A 21,636-nucleotide genomic window follows, 5' to 3' on the forward strand; every position below is an offset into this window, starting at 1 on the left:
ACACTTCCTTTTCAACAGGCAATAAATCATTTAGGATGGGTAGTAACTAATTAAATTGTCACAGTGGTGTATACGGTTAGGTAATCTAGCCAGGCAATGTAAAGATAAAAATCAATATTCTTCGTCTGTGAAACTTGGTAACTATGAAAGTTATGATTGATGTCCTTTGGGTGTCCGAAAATTAGGTACGCAAAATAAATTATTTTGGGAAATAATTATGGGTGTCCAAATATAAAATATTTTTGTTGAAATTATAAACGTCTTACGATATACCGTATCCCGATCTTCAACTGCCGTTTTAACCCGTATATACTCGATCAATATGACGCGAGTAACATCCCTTTCTACATAAATCTAAAGAAACTCTCGGCTTGAAATTAACATCAGAAAAAAAGTTCAAAAAATTGTTACTGGGTATTATACGCAGGCATTTTTTTGCATCAAAATCTGAGGGAAAAAAGTGCGTCTAATACCCAGTCATTTACGGTACTATAGTCTCATAAGTGGAAAATGGCCTGTTTTTTGCATATTTCTTTCAAATTAACTCGGTATCCTTCATAAGAACCGTTGTTTTGAACATTTATTCATCCTTTTTGGAACATTAAAACAATATCATTAATAGTGATAAATCCTATTTGGGAGTAAGAATACATCTTTAAATGTTATATTATTTTTTAAACATCTTTTTTGTTCAGTCAGTATCTTTTATACACAACAGATATAAGTACATATAATTTAAAAAAATAATTCATAAAAGTTTAAACTCATTAATTGCATAAGAGATATCAAAAAAAGTTTAATCTTGTCCAGCACTGATTTTTGTCTGTTTTTAGTCTGTTTTGATAATGTTTTATTGCATGAAAACAAATATTACAAAGAAAATATCAATGCCAACTTTTAAACAATATTTGAAACCAATATTACACAATCAAGCACGAAAGGGATTGGGCCACAAGTTTTGCCATCATCAGTAAGGGCTGTCTCCTGAACTTATTTTAGCTGATCATACCAATCCATTCTTTCGGGTAATAGTCCTCCTTTACAAACACATCATTGAGTTCACTGCCTCGTTTTGGGTACCCGTCATAGTAAACCACAATCCCCCCTGTAAGCCAGCCAGCCCACCAGCTAAACGTGCCCACTGTGATAATTGAGTGATCACATTGGGCCATAATGGCCAGGTCCTGTCCCGGCTCACGGAATTCACTGTATATCACATTCTTCTTCATGATGTTGTCTTTGCACCATTCGATGTCATCTGAGATCACAAAGAATGTCACCTTCCCGCCAAATTTGATCATGTAGTAATTCATAGCAGCCTCAATGTATTCTGGAATGTAACGGGAAAAACTGCTTATTTTTAACAAGGTTTCTTATGATGAAAAGTAAAGATTCTGTTTAATTTGTTTGTATGATTTTGTTTGATGTTGGTTAAGATACCTTTTCTTGTTTGATTGGTTCCAAAATAATTTATTAAGTAAAAAATACTTCTGGTAAGGGTAACACGATCCTACCTATGAAATTGGCGCTGACCATACCTTTTTTATAGTCTGTTGGGTTCAAGAAACCGTCGGTCGGTCGGTCGGTCAGTTTTCATGGTTTCCGGACGATAACTCATGAAAGGCTAGACAGATTTGAAAAATATTTGGTACACAGGTGTAACATCAGAAGATACAGGTCAAGTTCGATATTGGGGCTGGTGGGGCCAAGGTCAAGGTCACTGTTACTAAAAATAGAAAAACGGTTTCCGGACGATAACTCATGAAAGGCTTGACAGATTTGAAAATTTTTTGGTACACAGGTGTAACATCAGAAGATACAGGTCAAGTTCGATATTGGGGCTGGTGGGGCCAAGGTCAAGGTCACTGTTACTAAAAAAAGAAAAACGGTTTCCGGACAATAACTCATGAGAGGCTAAATGGATTTGAGCAATTTTTGGTACACAGGTGTTACATCAGAAGATACAGATCAAGTTCGATAATGGGGCTGGTGGGGTCAAGGTCACTGTTACTAAAAATAGAAAAATGGTTTCTGGACGATAACTCATGAAAGGCTTGACAGATTTGAACATTTTTTGGTACACAGGTGTAACATCAGAAGATACAGGTCAAGTTTGATAGATCCTTCAAAAACTAAATGAGCAAATATTTACCTTAAGAGTAATTGACACTTGGAAAGATGAACAAACAAAACAAATCCAGCATGCTTCATTTGAACCAGATGCCAGTGGAATACCAGCAGAACTTAAGTATGGCATATTTGCCACAGTAGTGCTTACTACAAATATTGACCTGTCAGATGGACTTGTTAATTCGGCTACAGGAACAGTCCCGGGATTTATTCCCAGGTGGATAAGGATGCATTCAAGCCCAAATATGTACTTGTAAAATTTGATGATGATCGTGTTGGAAGAAAAACTCGTGAATGCTCTAGATGTCTTATTCCAGAAGAGATCAGCTAGAGCATCAGCTAGTTTTTCTTGTCAGCAGTGTCACTTCTAAATTACTCAACAGATTTAAATAAAACAATACATGCATGATAAAAGAAAATGCAGTGTGCAGTAACCTTGGAGTTATGGCCTCTTTTCAAAGGAATGGTTTGCCATTCCTGTGTCCAGGCGGGATTTGGGGGTATTCGTCACTCCTGTGACAGCTCTAGTTGGACAAGATGTAACCCTAACCATACAATTATTTATTATTTGGCCTAACTGTATAGTAGCCTAAAGTGAAAAGTTTAGAAATAATTTTCATACGAGGTGTGGCAGTTACGCGTCCTAGCCTCTTCTGCGCCATACTTAGAAAGTCCCCTCTTCTCACATGAACTCCAACCTTCTTATGCTCCTTCGACACCTGACCAACAAACAAGGATGCCTGTTTTATGTGCCGCTTCTTCAGCTTAAACATGTCTCTCAACTCCTGTCTCGCGTTCCAGAAATATTTATAGCTCTGGAAGTAACCATCCAGTATCCAGTTGGCCCTTTTGTCAAGGGCTTCAGGATATTTGTACTTTGTGGTCTCAACGTTAGGGTACTGAGGATCTTTCATGGACACTCTCTTGAATGTTGCTAGGCTCATATTTCTGTAAAAATTTCTTGGCAAAAGAAAGGCCTCATTTACGTTAAAGCCGTACATGGGTAAGAAGGCTGTGTAGTTATGAAGTTTGGCAATTCCTATGAGACTAGCTACTTGAAATAGCTGGTTACAAAGTTGACCTTTCGGTTCCATAGTTATAAAAAGCTCAGTATTCACAGGAGTAACTATGTTCTCTGTTTTATCCATATCACTCTTGTTTGGTAAATTCATATTTTGAACATCTTTTAAAGCTTTTTTATCCATTCTGCTATCATTGTATGTCCGCTTGTCTGTTATGAACACTGGATTTCGTCTGATATGGTCTGCATGTGCAACATTTTCTTTCTTATGTTCATCAATATCAGATACTCTTTTAGGGTGTTGATGGAAATCACCTCTATCTTTATGAGCATTTTTCTTCTTTTCTTTTCGACCACTTTTGTAAAGCTTAACAATTTTAGCTTCAGGTTGTTCATGGCCATTGCTTATTATTTTATTGTTGTCAACCTTGACCGGAACAGTTACATCCATTGCATTTTCTTTCTGTATGTTATTATGGTCTGGAAGATTCTTTACATAAGCATTGAAATTGTCATCTGAATTTTCCACTCCTGTTTCATACACATCCCTATGCTTATATTTTGCACCATTTTTTCCATGAACATCACCAAATCTGTTGAGTGCCCTTTCGGCAAGTTTCTTATCAAAATCATCCACATTCGCCTCACTCGTTATTTTTTTCTTTCTTGGATCTCGTCTTCTGTTCTCATGTTGTTCCTTCACATTTTTAGGCGGCTCAAAATTGAATGAACCCTTCCCCATGATAATCATATCCCTAGTTTCAAGATCCAGGTCGCCAGAATTATTGCCTGAATATGCAAATATTCCAATCAGAAGAATACCATTAGCAGTAAAAGATACCACTAATATCACTATAAACCAGCCTTTGATGAATTCTGAAAAATTGCCCATTTCTATATGGATGATATACCGGTATCATTATGACAAATGTTTTTGATTGATTTTTTGTACAACTATTAAATGTCTGTAGTGTCACCTTGCAAATTGTCTTTTGTACAAACTTTGTCTGCTTAGGTTAATTATTTATGAATAGCCTATTAAGTTTACATGCTAATCAATATTAACCATAGAAAGCAGAAATCAATACCATATTCAGTTACAAATAAGACAAGAAAACATACTTGACTAATTGATAACCATTGTTACCTATTATCAGTACATTTACTGTATGTACTTGTGACATTGGGTAAAACCACTGTAAAACAAGTCTGCAGGCAATACATAGGCTAATAATGCTCTAAAAATGTTTGCTATTAACAAGCAGCTTAGCTCCATGATTGTTGTTGAGTTATATTTAGAAGAGCATGCTTTGAATGGCCTTGAATATCTTTACATTTTTTTTTTTTTAAATATTTTATATCAGGCAATAATGACAAAGTGAAACCACAGTAATTTTGAGTGAAACTGAATGTTAAGAAATAACTCCACAAGGGTGAAATGACTGTTTAAAAAAAGTTTGATAAATGCCAAAAGGAAACTTTTACAACTAGTGATCAATTAATTTGAAGTAATGATCAAAGGCAAGGAAATATTACTATTTAGAAAAAGGAAGAAATTTATAATTTTCATTCCATTCTCTTAGTGTCTGAACGTCATCATAGCTGAAAGTATTAAGCAGAATTTTTTAAAAGACTTTGGAGGAAGTTAAATTTAATTGACAGTATGACATGACAGTGTATAATAAAAATATGATAAATCATGACATAAAGTAATTCTGTATACTGAAAAAGTTAGAGGTTTTCATAGCAAAATATATGTGAGTACAATTTTTCGTACTTTTGTGTCTAAAAATACTTTGAAATTTCGGCAACTTAAACCTGCTAAAAAATCCCCCTGAATACTACCAAAATCCCCCAGAATTATCAGCCTTTCTGGACAAATCCCCCTGAATGGTCTCCAGAAAATATGGCATGTATGCTGATCTTTAAAAATAAAAAAAATGAACAACATTGACACAGTCAATATTAGGTTATGTATCTTCTAAGGTTTTATTTTGTTAAAGAGTTCAGACCCGTTGATCCAAATGTCAAATTCCTCCAACTGCATATACTTCATGGTCCCAACATTTCTCTTTTCCAGGTTGTTCACTGGAAGAGCAAAGTGGACAAGGGCTGTATTGAGCGTCTGCGTGCGTTCTCCAGCCCGCCGGTCCTGGTTGGGCAAGTGATGGAGATGGTGATGATCTTGATCGGCAAACGCTTGCCGTCCCAGCGTATCGAGACCCGGGAATATCCCACCGGCAAGGATGAGATGTCCTCTCGAATGTCATCAAGCTCCTCTGGGACAAAGGTGGTCAAGAAATGTAAGCATTTTTATTACACAGATAACATAAAAAAAGTTAAATTGCTTGTTTGATGGAGTTTTTTACGAATGTCAATGTTTATTTGAAGATTTCAAGTTTGTTTTGACATTTTTGTTAAATTAAAATGAGTGTTATATTTATGCTGGCTTTTTATGTTATTGTTGGTTAATTTATGATATGTGTATACATCTGCTGGCTTTAAACCTACAACTATATCTGTTTATTCACCTGTGAGTGAAAGTCCCTTAATACGTGTGTTGTATAAACATATTTAGCTTCGCTAACTGTCACCATCTTCTGAGCGTGCAATTTTTGATGAATTATTCAGACTTTTTATATTTAAAACACGACTTAGAAAAAAAACTTAAAAGTTTTTTTTCTTTTAAGATATATCTGTTTTCTTGCAAACAGCAAATACTAAAAGAAATGGTCTGCGTGTTATATATGAAAATGATATGGATCATAATCAAAATGGTGAGAAAACGTGGATGAGTTTGGTAAAAATATTTTTGGGCATAACAGGTTTTGTTTCATTTTTCAATTTTAGATTTTAAAGGTTTGGTATTTCTATATCATTATACTACAGCATTTATTACATGTATGCGTAACCTCTTTTAGAGTAACTTTATCTATGTATAGCAGCGAGCTGCAATAACAATATGCTTATTAAATATTTATGCCTTCATACTATGCTTTTAAGCCGAGCCCAGAAGTTTCATAGGTAATCTTTTGCACTTAGTGCATGGCAACTGGAATGCTTTTCTATTTTTTGTGCTTTTTGTGTGCTAGGAAATGTGTTGCGTGTTATTTTTCAAATATTTTAGCAACTGTCAATTATTTTTTTATTTTTTTTAAAAAGCACATTTTGTAAAGTTGATGGCACACCTCATTAAATATTGAATTCTTATGAGGTATTGTAAGTTTTAATAAAAGCCCTCAATGTGGTTTGCTGTGGCAGCATTGTCATCGCTGTGGCAACATTTTCATCAGCTGTGGCAGCATTGTCATCCACTGTGGTGGCATTATCATCCACCATGGCAGCATTGTGATCCCTGTGGCAGCATTGTGATCCCCTGTGGCAGCATTGTAATCCACTGTGGTGGCATACTCATCCACCATGGCAGAATTGTGATCCCCTGTGGCAGCATTGTGATCCCTTTGGCAGCATTGTCACCTGCTGTTGCAACATTGTCATCAGCTGTGGCAGCATTGTCATCTGCTGTGGCAGCATTGTCATCCTCTTTGGCAATATTGTCATCCTCTGTTGCAGCATTGTCATCAGCTGTGGCAGCATTGTCATCCGCTGTGGCAGTATTGTCATCAACTGTGGCAACATTGTCATGCTATGTGGCAGCATTGTTATCAGCTGTGGCAACATTGTCATATGATGTGGCAGCATTGTCATCAGCTGCTTCACTGGCACCATGATGAACTTAAACCTTGAACCATAACTCAAACACTGTAAAAGCTATTGAAATGAAACTTGTTATTTTTTTACTTGTGTCCTTAGAAAAACTGATGTGCTCGTGTGCTTTTGTAAATGTATCAGTAACTTCTACTTAATATTTTTTAAATTTCTTAACTCTATTACTAGATAATTTTCCTTTACTTCTGATTTTTTACATTTTGCACTAGTTAGTTTTTTTAGTAGACTAGATATTATTTCACATTTTCCCCCAAAAACTTTATAAAATGTATTTTATCAGTATAGTATAAAGGATTATTAGTAAAAAATTAATTTATATTCCTGTCTATTTTAGGAAAATAAAAACTGATGCTTTAATAGGGGATAATTCATCTGTATAATATTTGTATTCAACATTCTGATTTTGGGTGCTAAAATTCTGATTACGATGAACGTTTCATGTTTGTCTACGATGCTACATAAACTGTTTTTAATGTATTGAATAGGTGTGATAAAAATAGTTTTGATTTTCATCTGCAGTTTGAAAAAAAATGGGCAGGTGGAATGATTTATCTTTTTAGAAAAAAATATGTGTGTTATGCTTATTTGCTCTTTTCCCTATTATTTTTTCACACTTTCCTTCCAGTTTGAATGTTTATCAATTAAAGGATGTTTGCCCAGATTTTAATAAGAATCTATTTATATTATCTCACCTAAATCTAAAGAAATGATATGTTTAGGAATATTCCTAGGCTAACCTCCCCCATTTAACTTTCTAGCAAAGAAGGATGACTCTACACGCGTGGACCGTACCCAGTGGAAGGGTATTACAAACACGATGAACGATAGCACCAAGTTTGTGGACATGCTTCGTAATGTCTCCTGGGAGGACGGCCTGCCTGAAGATGTGCTGCGAGGTAAGACTAACAAATTTGAAAGCTGTATTTTGTTATCAACTTATGCTTAATTGATGTTATGAAAACATTAAGCTGATTAAAAATGTCTTTTTATCCCCCGTCACCTGCGTTTTCTCAGTAACTAGCCGGTAGAATTTCATGAAACTTAAAATAAATATGAACCACTATACTGGAATGATGCCCGTCCAAAAAAAAATTTGATTGGTCAATTGTCCTTGGAGTTATTGCCCTTGATTTTTTGAAAAATGCACATTCACAGCCATTTCTCAGTCACTAGCTGGCAGAATTTCATGAAACTTAAAATAAATATGAATTACTATACTGGGATGATGCCTGTTTATTTTTTTTTTGGATTGGTCAATTGTACTTGGAGTTATTGCTCTTGATTTTTTGAAAAACTCTCATTTACAGCCATTTCTCAGTAACTAGTTGATAGAAATTCTTGAAACTTGAAATAAATATGAACCAACATACTGCGACGATGCCTGTTTATTTATATTTTGGATTGTGTAATTTCTATATGAGTTATTCCCCCTTCATTTATTAAAAGATCCATGTTTGCAGCCTTTTCTATGCAACTAGCTGGTAGAATTTCATGACACTTGGAATAAATAAGAACCAACATACTGTGATGATGCCTGTCTATTTTTCTTTTGGATTGGTCAATTTTCCTTAGAGTTATTGCCCTTGATTTATTAAAAAATCATTGTTTGCAGCCGTTTCTCAGTAACTAGCTGCTTTAATTTAATGAAACTTGAATGTTATATGAACCAACATCCATCATCCCTCTGATTTATTTTGTTAAATTTTTTTATCATAAAGTAGTCCTGGTCGATATTTTATAATTTGGCTCAGAAAGGGATAAACCAATGTGCTTATCTTATTCTTTCTGAGATTTTTTTTAACCTTCAAGCACAAACAAGCCATCGTTGGCGGGTAATATCTTTTCACTGAAAATGCTTGTTTGTTATGAGATATAAATTTTTATGTGGTTTAAAAAAAGAAAAGTGAACAACTTTAAACCTTTTTTTTATTAGCTCCTCCATATTTCAAAGAAAAAAAGGGGATATTGTCATAGTCTCCGGGACTTTGTCAGAATAGCTGATGGTGTCGTTGTCAGCTTCCTAAAACATTGACTTTGGCAATAACCAAAAAAAAAACATTTAATTTATTAAAAACAAATGTACACATATTGCCAGAGGCAACATACACATGTACGGCTAGCTAGCTAGCCCATATCTCTGGCATTTAAAATCGTTGAGTTTTTCCCCTAATCAACCTCTTATCATCTTGAAAACTTCAGCTGTGGAGAGTTGTCTGGCTCAGGGTAAGGATGGTGAGCTTGGAGTGACAGGGGAGGGAACTCTGCTTGAGAATGCTGCTGATATCAGCATCCATGCCAAGAAGCGCACGCAATCCCCAGACAACTCAAAGGGTATCACAATCGCCAACGCCAAGTATTCCAGCGAGGACTCCGCCACATTGGTACAGTACACGATAGCCATCGTGGAGTACACGCGAAGATGTGGACCACTCAAGTCTGCCCTCGAGCGCATGCATGAACTGCAGCGTGAGATAGAGGAAAACGATCGCCTACAGAGAGAAAAGGAAAAAGAGGTATGTTGGTGTTTGTATATTTATGAAGTAGTGTGCTTCCTCAACATTCAAGTATTGAATACCAGATGAAAGTAGACCGAAGATTTGATAAATGATTTAGATTAACTCTTTAGAAGTAGCAACTAGTTTATTGATGGGGTTATTATGTGGGAAATGTAATGATTTGGAGGTTTAATTATATAGACTCTTCTAGTTCTTAATTTGATGCATTTTAGATCATATAGAGCAAAACACGATAATCTAGAAAAAAGATGATATGGAGAAAACAGTCGCAAAAATGTTGTTGAAATTGTCTAGATATGTCATGGTTGTGTTCGGTACTTTAGGCAGAAGCATCTGAGAACAAGGAACAGGTAATGAAAAACATTTCACGTACATTTCACAGCGCAAGATTGTCAATCACTCTTAATGGTGTATAACTCTATAATCTTTGTTGTAATAACCTCCCTTTGATGTGGAAATGTCATGTACCCTAATATGGTGGTAATAACGTCTTGCGTGGGAATGTGATGCAAATTAATGATGCTGGTATTAACATATAAATGCAATGCACGTTGAATTGAATGTTGATGTAATTATAAAGGGTACTTAATGCTGCCTTGTTGTGTGAGTGATGAGGTTTAAGACTAAATTGTTGTTAATTTAGGAGAAGAAAAAGATGCGGTGGCAGGTAACCTAGTCTGTCTGTTGTCTATGAAGTTTTCATCATGTACATGTCCAGTGATAAAATCATTTTTCTTAATTTTTATGTCATGGTTTTGCTTAAATTCTTCAAATAAAAAACAATTTACAAAGTCTGAACTTCATTATGAATTGTTTATTTGAGTGTAGCCAGCAATTCTGACGTCAAAATTAATGTGTGTGACATTTGTTCGTTGCACTTTGAAAAGTGATTAGAATGTAATGTTAAACCTTGCAAAATTGAAATATGAGGGGGGGGGGGTATGCGGGAGTGGGGTGTACAGGTAATGACCATGACACTGTAGGTATTGTATTACATAAAAATAGTCCATTAGTCCATACATGTAGTTTGCTCCTGGTTAAATGTCGAGTTAGGTCAGGCCATGTACATGAATGAAAACAAATATTTTACTTCTTTGTCGACAATATAGAACTGCCTTGCCAATCTAGAACTAGTTGACATTATTTAGTATAAATGTTAGATATCTAGATGAAAACTGGGCCTGTATTGACTAACATTTTAGACTCAGACTCAGAAAAGCTAATTATAATAAAATTTTAAATGTGTTTTGAAACTGCTATTACATGAGCAAAGATTGTAAAAAGTAACAATATGTTACAAATAATCTGTTCTACAATCAGGTACACATATATTGTCTAAATTAGGTATATTATAGATTATGAATTCAGTTTTCTGAGCCTGAGTCTGAATGTTGCATGTTGTAATCAACTTTTGAGTTGATATATAAAGGACCAATTGTTCAGAACTCTGTTAAAGTTAACAACTTTGTTAATGGCGTCATTGTTAACATTAAAAGTTGAAATAAATGACAAATACAGCTGAAACAGTTGTCTTAAATCTTGTAAGAAATACTGCAGGTCACAATTGAATCCACTAAACTAATTAAACATGACATTAACAATGTTGTTAATTTAAAAAAAAATCTGAACAATCAGCCCAAAACATTTTTCACCCTCGCCCACAAATTCAAATGTTTTCATATACTACGTTTCTCAGTCTTGATATTCAACCCGATGTATTATTCTTACGTCTAATTATCTATCTTTGTATTTTTAATCATATAAGAACTATAGAAAATGATTAATCAAAATATGCAAGAAACAGCAAAAGTTTCAGACATAATGCTGAACCACCCTTATATAAATATTCATAACTGTTAAACAAATTGAGGGATTTATTATTTATATAAAAAACCATGGCAAACAAATACACATGGCTTTTGATTCACTCCATAGTTTTGTTAAGCAATGTACGCAATCATCGAATATTCTGATTTAAGCATCGTATCAATTGAATGACCATAAAATAGTTTGGAATTGTTTTTTTGAAAACATTTCTGATTTAAATCTCTTTAAAGACACATGATTTTATAATACATTTTCATTTTAATGACACACTTTCATTTTATGATGTCATTTTAACTAGCAAAGATACTTTTTATGATGTGATGTCTGAAATGTGGCCATATTGCACTGGAGTGGAATAACAACTTGTGTTTTTTTCTATATGTATTGCATGTGTATTTATGATGGGTTTATAATACAAGGAAATATGTAATGGTGGTATTACACACTAAACAAGCAACTCATAGTGATAAAAAAGTGTATTGCAGTGTTCCCAAGAACCGGCTTCTGACCAAAATGGACGGTTGAAATGGCAATTGTGCTGGTTCAAATTTGGAATAAAAGTGAATTTTAAATTAGAATAACTAGTAGCTGGTCGGTTCCTTTACTGTTTTATATGGTTTTACCAAAGCTTATTGAAATCCCTGGTACTGTTTTCACAGGTGGCCAATGCACTGTCCAAAAGGTTACAAATTAAATATCGAGGAGTGCACAGGTTCAGTCACATACCGCCGAGGGTGGAAGTGAGCTTCGTTGAAAATGTTCACTGTTCCTGTTAAACTGCTGGGTGCCGTTTCAATAAAGATTATAAGGCTTAAGATCTTATCTTGCTTGGCGTAACTCCATTTTTGGCGTAAGCTGTGTGTTCAATAAAAATATCGTACGGACATTTATGGCATAGCTTCTGCCTGTAACTTTACGGGTGTACACAAGCACTCTTAAGAAGCGTATGGTTTATAAATAAAATTTCTAATTGAAACAGGCCCTGCTGCTTTAGGGAAATCTTTTTGAGAATTTATTGAAAAAAAAAAAAGAGAAGAAATGTTGCCATATTGTTATTGCCTTGATTTCGTTGTTGAGGTTGAGTAAAAACATCATTATATCCATGGCCATAACTAAAAACTGTTATAACGTTATCAATATGAACCTTGGTACAGATCTCTTATTGTTTCATTGACAATCAACATAGAACTAACAAGTCCCAAAACTTTGGCTCAAATATATGTTGAGTTGTATCCCCTGATTAAGTAAGACAAAAAAAACCGGACAAGTGTAAGCATCTGTTGGTGATGCGCGTGTAACTTTTAGGTCATCATTAAATTAAATTCTTCAATATTCAGTCTGTTCCAAGGTTTTGCAGCAGCAATTTTGGTTTTCATACTTTACATGATTTTTTTAGAATAAAGATGCATCAGCCATTTAACCCAGAAATCGTTTCCCTGTTCTTATTTCTTGTTTATGGAACCCGACCTGCATGTTGTTCACAAGTTTTATTCAATTACAGGAATTGTAAAATTTCATTGCTATAAGTGTATCGTGTTAAAGAATGAAACCTTTTCATATAATAAATATATTAAAAAATTACATACAATTATATGTATGACATATTAGGTAAATGATCACCCAAAAATGTTGTATCCTTGTATTAAGATTTATCAATAAATTAGAGATGCCAGTTATTGTATTTAAGTAATTTTCATGGTAAATGGTATTGTAAATACATTTCAACTCTTTCAGCATTGATACCGTTAAATTTCATTGCAAAAGCATTAAGTATTACAAAATTGTTAAAATAAAATTGAAGTTTTTGTCAGTGAATTGTTTTTGCAGTTGAAATATGTTTTTAGCTCTACTGGCCAAAGGCCAGAAGAGCTTATGCGATGGTAATGTGTACGTAGTATGTGCATCCGTGCGTCCGTGCGTCTGTAAACAATTGCTTGTGAACACGATACAGTCTTCAGTTTTGATTGTATCTCGATGAAACTTGTACAGTATCTAGATATCCATTAGAGCTCGGTTCCTTTCGAAAACCAGCCAGATCCGCCCATGCATGCCTAGATTATGGCCCTTGATAGTATAAAAAATGCTATTGTGTAAACAATTGGTTGTGAACACGATACAGTCTTCAGTTTTGATTATATCTCGATGAAACTTGTACAGTATCTAGATATCCATTAAAGCTTGGTTCCTTTCGAAAACCAGCAAGATCCGCCCATGAATGCCTAGATTATGGGCCATGAAAGTTTTAAAGAAATGCTTTCTATTTTTAGCCAGGTCTGCATGAGCGAATTCTATTTTTAGCCAAGTTTACATGTATATGTTAATTCAAGTCTAGAGTTAAGGGAGACAATTTGCAAGTCTAGGATTTTGAGAGAAAATTTGCTTTTTGCTTCTGCAGTTGATTTTGTGAATTACTCTGCCTTGTTCTTGTTGAAAGCCCAAAGGCCATTTTTTAGCTTTAAGTTCTGTAGTTTGCGCATTCATCTTAACAAAATTGGTTGTGAATGTTTAAGTTATGCACCTGGTGTCATTACTGGCCACACCCAGGGTTCACAGGTTTGGTTAACATAAATCTGGAAAGGTTTGAAAATCTTTTTGTGTGTTCGTGCATCCATCTCAGCACAATTGATTGTGAATGTTTGTTCAAATTGATCAATGTTGTCCTAGGATGCCCTTGACTTTGACCTTTTGACCAACTTTTTTTAACTTTTAAAACTACAGAAAATTTTACTACGAGTACAGTTTTGAAAGCATTTTTTTTGTCAGATGACTTTTACTTGGCACATATTAAAATAGTTCATGCAACTAATCTGCTTACAATACTTTCTGGGCTCAGATGTTGAACGTGCTACGTTTTCAGGTAACCCAAACACAAAACATAAACTATATGTCTGTTGCCTTTTACCCATACATACATGCTCTGGATTGATATGACCACAAAAGCCATGCCAGTAGAGCATAGGCCCTTTTGGGCCTCTTGTTTTTTATTATACACATTGTATTACAGTTTTGGAAAAGATGTAAACTACTGGCACAGTGATACATTTAAGTTGTACATGTATATATTAATCGTCAGACGAAAAATTATCAAGAATTCAATTTCCATTAAAATGTTATTTTTATAACCTCCCGTAACTACTCTTCCAGCCGAAGGAGGAGGAAACGGAGGAGGTAGAGTTCCAGGAACAAGATTACGATGAGGATGACCTTCCGGGGATCCAGGCAGATCTGAACGCCTTGCAGACAGAGTTTGACCAGGCAGTGGTGGAGAAACACTCCCTGGAGATGGAGCTGATCTCCATGAATGAGAGGCTCAAGGCTGCCACCGAGATGGTCGAAAGGTGGGTCACTTTATTGTCACTTCTTATATCCAATTTTATAGCCGTTATTAGGTTATGTTTCCAAAAACGAATGTGTTGTTTTCCATGTTGAATAGGAAATTTAAAAAATTTAAAACACTTTTTGTTATTTTTTATTAACATGTGCCGTTTGTAAAGATGTTGAAGTTATAAAAGAATAAAATCCGTCTGTATAATTATCTATTCTCAATTCATGAATAAGTCATTTTCCCGAAAACATCCAGAAATTATAAAAGACCTTCATATACAGATAGTTTAACAAAGTTATTGAAACTTTTCCTCTTTATTGCCAGCATGCGCGCCCAGGAAGGAGACTGGAAACAACATGTGAAGGACAACGACTGTAACGAGCTACTTCTGGCCAACTGTGTCTCCGCAGCAGCATTCCTAACATACTGCGGACCTCACAATATGGACACCAGGTAGGCAACATTCACACGTCTCATTTTTTTGCTTTCTACTTGCTAGTTTTTGTACGTATGTAGCATGTAACTGTTTTTTGGTAACTACAGAAGTTTCTTTGTCAGTGTGAGGTCTTGTTTATAAAACGTTGTGATGTGTTTGTGTCAAGGTGTCATTTTACCCATTGTATTTACTAGAAGTAACTACCGGGTAGTTTGTTTTCAAATACCACTATTGTTTTATCGTTTACATCCTGTTTTGAATGTGTTCATGCAGTATGAACACTCACGCCTATCTTTGCAAAGCCATGAAGTACATTAGCGCTTTTTGGTAAATTTGCATGATTGTGATATTTGGAATGTCATTGACAATTAGGCTAACAATCTCTCACTTGTCCAATGAGATCGCAGCAGTGAAATGAACAATGATATGATAAAACTGTGTGGTTCATACAATATGAATGTCGGTGTTTCTCTATAGAAAAGGTTAGGTCAATTTTAATATTAAGCATTAACATGATGATGATGATGATGATCAGGGCTTCTAAAAACCGGCAATATGCCGGTCTGGACCGATTTTGACCAAGCCAGACCTATTTCAGTTTCAAAAGGTGTAAAAAAAATCGGTCTGAAATATCTATTTTTTATGTAATTTCGGTCCAAAACGACTAAGTCAGTAAAAGATGTAGAAATTGTAATACACAAACATTCATGGGTCATTCACACATTCAAAACTACATCCAGTAGGTCATAAAAGTGTCTTGGTTACCATGAGACCGATGTAACCAGCTGCTTTTTCCGCTACGCTGATCACTCTATAGCCTATCTGTTAATTAGCAGACGCCTGCAAACGGTCCAATCAAGTGTTTTGTTATAAGCAGAAGACACAATTAAACAACTATGTGTTAATTATCTGCTTGCAGCTTTCCTGATTAAGTGTTAAAATTGGTCCATATTTTCACATGGCAATATGCTATGTCGCTGTTGATCATTACATGATACCCGTTTGTTGATTACAAAACGGTTAAATTTAAATTGTAATAAAGAACCATTGCTGGTTAAAATGGCAAAATGGCTTTAAAGAAAAATGAATGTCATTGTTAATCCGTGAAAGCATTAAAATACTGAATTAATTAACGTATTAATATATAGGATATCAACAGCGATACGCTTGATTAACTAAATAGTCTGACAGCTGAGTCCGCCGCTTACGTCATATTTATTCCCAGTAATGAAAAAATCGTTGTCGATATCACCCTTTAAGCTTGTTGGGGCGATTATAAATCTAGATATATACTATTATCAAGATTATCAGTTGAATTTTGACCCACTAAAGAAGCATTGAGCAAATAAATCATAATATTGTTTCACTTTTTGTTATCTGACTGCCTCCCGACAGCCACAGTTAATTACGATCGCAGTCTTTCTTGTTAGAAACGCCGCAGAACTCGATGAGAATCTCATTTGAATTAAACTTGTATCAATGACTATCCGAATCGGCTATGCTGGCTCTAGAGCCCTCTTACGAATTGCCACATCGCAAAAAATATTGACAGAAAAGACGTCGCGAAAATGTATGACATTTCTATAAAATCGGACTATTGAACAGGTCTTTCTTTTTTTTTTGGGGGGGGGGGGTCGTCTCCAGGTCCGGACCGATTGAGGTTCCAAAGTTTTAGAAGCCCTGAATGATGATGATGATGATGATGTTGATAATGATGATGATGATGTATATTTCTTGCATACAGGAAGCGTATGGGAGAGTTCTTCATGCAAGTGTGTGAGCATCATGGCATGCCGCTGCCCAAGAAAAGCCTTTTCCGTAACCTGCAGATGGTCGACTTTCTGTATACACCTGTAAGTGCATGTGTGAATAATTCATTGTACCGTGAATGTCTGTTTATATGATGCACCTATAGATAGGACAGAGGCCAAAAAATACATTAAAAATCGAGAAATAAAACAACCCAAAAGCCTATAATACCATAGAAAAGATGCAGTGAAAAATGTCAAAACAGAAAGTCACGTATCGCAAATTTCAATAAATGAAAAAAATATGTTGAAGATTGACATTGAAATGTAACACCTCCATATTCTACATTTAGCAGTTTTGAGAAATGCTTTTATAAAAATAATCACATAATTTATTAGTAATCTTAATAGCCCTTCCACAAATTATTGTAGTTTTCCACAAGTTTTGGTAATAAGTAGAATTTTTAAATGATTTTCATTATTTATATAAGCAAATTATCCTGAAATATTATAAATCACCAATACTACGTCATCTGCCTTGAGATGAAACGCCTGATGACCATGCCTCACATGCTTTATGTTTCCTTCCTTCTCTGCCTGTGTAATATAAAATGGTATAATCTAACCTAATCACTCTTAACTGCCCCTGTTTCAGCTGGATATCATGCACCTGGAGATAAAGCGTCTTCCGACCTCGCCCCTCATGCTGGAGAATGCAGTTTTCCTCATGCAAGAAGAGAGCCTCACTGCCTGGCCGCTTGTCTGTGATCCAACCAGCCGCATCATCGACTGGCTCCGATTCTACATGAAGGACAAGAATCTCGTTGAAGTCAGATACTCTGTAAGTAGATTGATATATTAATAATAACTATCAAAAAAATATCAACAAGTACAATACAAGATGCTCCTGGTTTATTTTTAGACCATTAAAAAAACAGATTTTAATCAAAATTTGAATATTGGTCAACTTGATATGAAACTTGTCCGTTCAATCTGTTGCAATCTTAACAAGCCCCTTGTAAAACAAAATGATGCTCTTTAAGATTACAAATCATCTCAAATAAGATGAAGTTAATGATTAGTTAATGGCTTATAATCATGTAGGCTTGTTTGTTTTTTCTAAAAAAATGGAATAATAATATAGCTTAACCTTACTTTCACCAGGAAATTCGCTCACAGCTGGAGAACTGCCTGGCAGATGGGAGCCCCCTGCTGGTGACTGACTGTGACATTGAAAAGCTTGCAAAGGACTCAAGGTTCCGATATGCCATTCAGCGTTGCACAGACTTTATACATGGCAAGAACCGCTTCAAGATCATAGTAAGATGCATTTTTCCTTTGCAAAATATTCTCTTCTTTAATACTGTTATAATTTAGTTTACAATTTTCATTCTCTAGCAGATGACAGCTAGTAGATGATTTCATCATTGTTTTAGCAATTGGCTTGAAGCAAATATGTCTGCATGATGTGCTCCTGCAACATTTCATTATGTATCTTTACACCATCCTCAATTTTTACTGAACCTCTCACTCCACACCATTGTGGAGTCCCAGCAGTTCCTTATATATATAGTTAACTGTACCCCTGTTTTCCCCCACAGATTGAGGATCACGAGGTGGAGTGTGATCCACGCTTCCGGTTATTCTTGCACACCACTGTGGAGCCCCACCAGTTCCTTATATAGTTTACTGTACCCCTGTTTTCCCCACAGGTTGAGGATCACGAGGTGGAGTGTGATCCACGCTTCCGGTTATTCTTGCACACCACTGTAGAGCCCCACATGGTGCCCCAGTCCCTGGCAGCGTATGCAGCTGTCATGTACTTCCAACTGTTCCGCTCATGCGTGGAGGAAGAGCTGCTTGACAGGTTCATGGCACATGAGAAATCCAGGCTGGAAGATGAGATGACTGCTCTCAGACAGGTAAGGAGCTCTGATCTGCTTTATTTTTTGAGATGATAGTTATACAGTCAAAAACCACTGGCTTGATCTCCCAGGGACCGGCCAAAATACTTTGAGCCTCGCAAACATTTAACCAAGCAGGAATGCTAACATAGAGTAATAAAATATTGTTCCTTTACATCAAGTTTGAGCGAAGGAGGAAATCAAGCCAAGCGATATCGAGCCAATGGGTTTCGACTGTAAAATAGTAAACTAAAATAGTGTAATGTTTTGTTTCTCTTGATAAGTGGAAAATATTTTTTTAGTCTTATAATTGTCTTGTCATTTTTTATCACATTCATCTCATCTGGGTTAAGTTCAGCTTAGCTAATCTCATCTTGTCTTATCCCAGGAGCGTCAGGAGAACATGGAATACCTGGACAAACTAGAGCGCCAGATGAGGACAAACTTATCCAGCGACGTCCGCCTCATGAACGACCTGCAGGCTACAAAGAAACTTGCAGAGCTCAAGAAGCAGTTTGACGAGACAGTAGAAAGGTAGGTTTTCTTTTAACAACAGGGCTCGTTTAAAACAAATTTTATGGACATCATTATATAATTTGAAACTCTTTATTAGAATCACTCAAGTCATCACATCCATCCATAATGTCCCGCTTTTGTATTAAAGTATGATATGTTTTTGTTTTTTATAGTGTAAGTAAAATCGAAGAAAATCATACTGTTTTCTGTTTGTTCCAGTCAAACTCGTGTTGAGCTGAGTGAGGGATCGATACTGAAAGCTCGGGATGGTTTCCGCTCCATTGCACAACGGGCAGCCGTGTGTTTCGACGTTACACAGTACATGAGAGAGGCCAACCCACTCTACCAAATCTCGTATGAGAGGTTCCTAGACATTTACGATTCAGCCATCAGCCACTCTGAGAGGTACCTTGGGATAAAATTATATCATTGTTTTATTATAAACTTCTGTTCTCAGTAACAAAGCATATACAGTTGAAACCGTTGGCTCGATATCTCAGGGACTTGCCAAAATACTTTGAGCCTCGCGAATATCAAGCAAGTTGGAATGCTTACAAAAAGTTAAACAAAATCGGTTCTTGACGTCCAGTTTGACCCAACGAGGAAATTGAGCCAAGTGATTTTGAGCCAAGGGGTTACGCCTGTTGTCTGATTTGGAGGTCTAAAATAATTTTATTCTACTAAAGACTTTATTGTGCTATAAAGTCTGCTAGCTCATGCATATAAATGTTTTGTATAAATTATGTACAAACAAATCACTTTGTCCATGGCCGTAAATTTAATTGATTTCTCAGTAATGATTATCAATAATTTTTAGTTGTAATATATCAGAACACTAGAAAAACACTTAAATTTGGCAGAAACCAAAAATCTTATCTTTAAATCTTATGCCTACAATTACCACCATTAATTTGACCCCTTCTGTATATCAGATCTGCAGTAAAGGCTGTACTGGAGAAGGTGACGACCCATGCCTACTACTACACAGCCAGAGCTCTGATGGAGAAGGACAGATTCATCTATGCCCTAGCACTCGCACTCGAGGTAATGGCCATATTGCAATTTACTGATGATAGTTGGAATTACATTTATGTAAAAATTATTGCCTTGTCCGTATCCTTATTCGGATATCTTGTTTTTAGTGTTTTAAGGTGTTAATATTTAATTCAATAGGTACTAACGGCATTCTGTGAAACTATAATTGACAATCATCATATTAACATGAAACTTGCTGCACATGGTCACAAAGTTTTATCACTCTGGCTAGAATATCATGGTGAAAAATAGATCTGCCTTGAATTGTGCTTATAATTTTCACTATGCATTGTTAATGTATGTGTTATCTCCCTGCCAAGGTTGAAGACTCGATGGGTCGTATCGGTATCGGAGAGCGAGAGTTCCTCATCTCCCCCGACTACAGCTCCGTCGTGATGTTGTCTCTCGGCCATATACAGCCGAACCAGGAGAATAAGATCACCCAGGCCAAGAAGCCGTTTGATTGGATGACAGATGACCAGTTTCATAATCTCCAGGTCCTCGCGACACACTTTGACTGGTTCCAGGTCTGTTTTTAAATTAGTATTCTTGAGTTTACTGCCTTAAGTATTGCGCCTTTTAAAACTAGATCTTGCAAGTTTACTGACTAAATCCTATGGAATGAGACTAACTAGTAATTTTTAACTTGATCCAATCTACGTCTTCTTGAAATGTTTCAAAGTCCTTGGATAACTTAGTGTTTTCCCTACATTGTCAGCCAATCAGGGTAATTAGATTGTAAAAATATTTAGTTTCTTATTTGTGAAGAATCGTTACTTATTGCTGAAGACGGCTCTTCATGATTAAGTAAATAGCTATAACTGTGAATGCCCATAAAGCCAAGAATACTCCTTGCATATGCAAAGGCGGAATTTCAGTGTCAACGCTGATTTAGATGATGTCACACTATCTTGCAGTAATTGACAGGTTTGTTTGACAGGCGCACAGCTTAGTTTTAAAGCTGACGCAATTTGGGAGGGGCTATATATATATGCTCTTTATTTCCTCTGATCGAGATACATATATTAATAAACATATAAATATATAAATGCATGTTTGTCAAAATAAACTAAAAGAAATATGTCATGATAAGTACATGTGAAGATATACTAATGATATGATCAGAAATAATTTGCAAGCAGAAAGATAAAACAATATGACAAAATGTGCATTTGTAAAGAATATGTTTATATCTGAAAAAGAGAGAAAAATGGATATGCGAACAAGCATAAATGTAACATTATCACGATAAACTTTTGTGCAAGCAGCGACTGGAAACAGGTTTACAAACATTATTACAATGAAATGAGGTTAAAACATTTACAATATCTACTTATCTACTTATTGTAACATTTGTATCGGTATTATCATACAGCAAACAAATTATTACATAAATATGCAATCAGTAAAATATCACTTACGATAAAAAAAATCATAAGAGTCAACATC

General features: G+C 35.5%; 2 protein-coding genes across 29 annotated transcripts in view; one reads left to right on the forward strand and one right to left on the reverse strand.

The window, feature by feature from the left end:
- The window catches only part of LOC128236579 (uncharacterized), a 121,714-nt gene that overhangs the window by 75,925 nt on the left and 24,153 nt on the right, over positions 1-21,636 (forward strand). For 21 of the 28 annotated variants that reach the window (XM_052951529.1, XM_052951518.1, XM_052951531.1 and 18 more), the window contains 15 exons: positions 5,232-5,454; positions 6,155-6,175; positions 7,639-7,776; positions 9,080-9,393; positions 9,720-9,746; positions 14,368-14,561; positions 14,873-15,001; positions 16,729-16,837; positions 17,388-17,573; positions 17,897-18,052; positions 18,445-18,654; positions 19,025-19,170; positions 19,372-19,557; positions 20,085-20,196; positions 20,508-20,714. In XM_052951529.1, coding sequence (XP_052807489.1) covers positions 5,232-5,454; positions 6,155-6,175; positions 7,639-7,776; positions 9,080-9,393; positions 9,720-9,746; positions 14,368-14,561; positions 14,873-15,001; positions 16,729-16,837; positions 17,388-17,573; positions 17,897-18,052; positions 18,445-18,654; positions 19,025-19,170; positions 19,372-19,557; positions 20,085-20,196; positions 20,508-20,714 — 2,358 coding nt within the window. The remainder of the gene's footprint in view (positions 1-5,231; positions 5,455-6,154; positions 6,176-7,638; positions 7,777-9,079; positions 9,394-9,719; positions 9,747-14,367; positions 14,562-14,872; positions 15,002-16,728; positions 16,838-17,387; positions 17,574-17,896; positions 18,053-18,444; positions 18,655-19,024; positions 19,171-19,371; positions 19,558-20,084; positions 20,197-20,507; positions 20,715-21,636) is intronic. The other 7 variants (XM_052951523.1, XM_052951537.1, XM_052951546.1 and 4 more) reach the window with 3 other exon arrangements.
- Positions 701-4,113, reverse strand: LOC128236581 (galactoside alpha-(1,2)-fucosyltransferase 2-like). Its single transcript, XM_052951548.1, has 2 exons — positions 2,753-4,113; positions 701-1,330 (listed from the first exon to the last, which is right to left on the reverse strand). Exons 1-2 carry the CDS (start codon positions 4,041-4,043, stop codon positions 996-998), a joined length of 1,626 nt encoding a protein of 541 aa, XP_052807508.1. The 5' UTR covers positions 4,044-4,113; the 3' UTR covers positions 701-995.

This window comes from Mya arenaria, chromosome 6 (assembly GCF_026914265.1).
Source record: "Mya arenaria isolate MELC-2E11 chromosome 6, ASM2691426v1".
In the NCBI taxonomy this organism is placed as follows: domain Eukaryota; kingdom Metazoa; phylum Mollusca; class Bivalvia; order Myida; family Myidae; genus Mya; species Mya arenaria.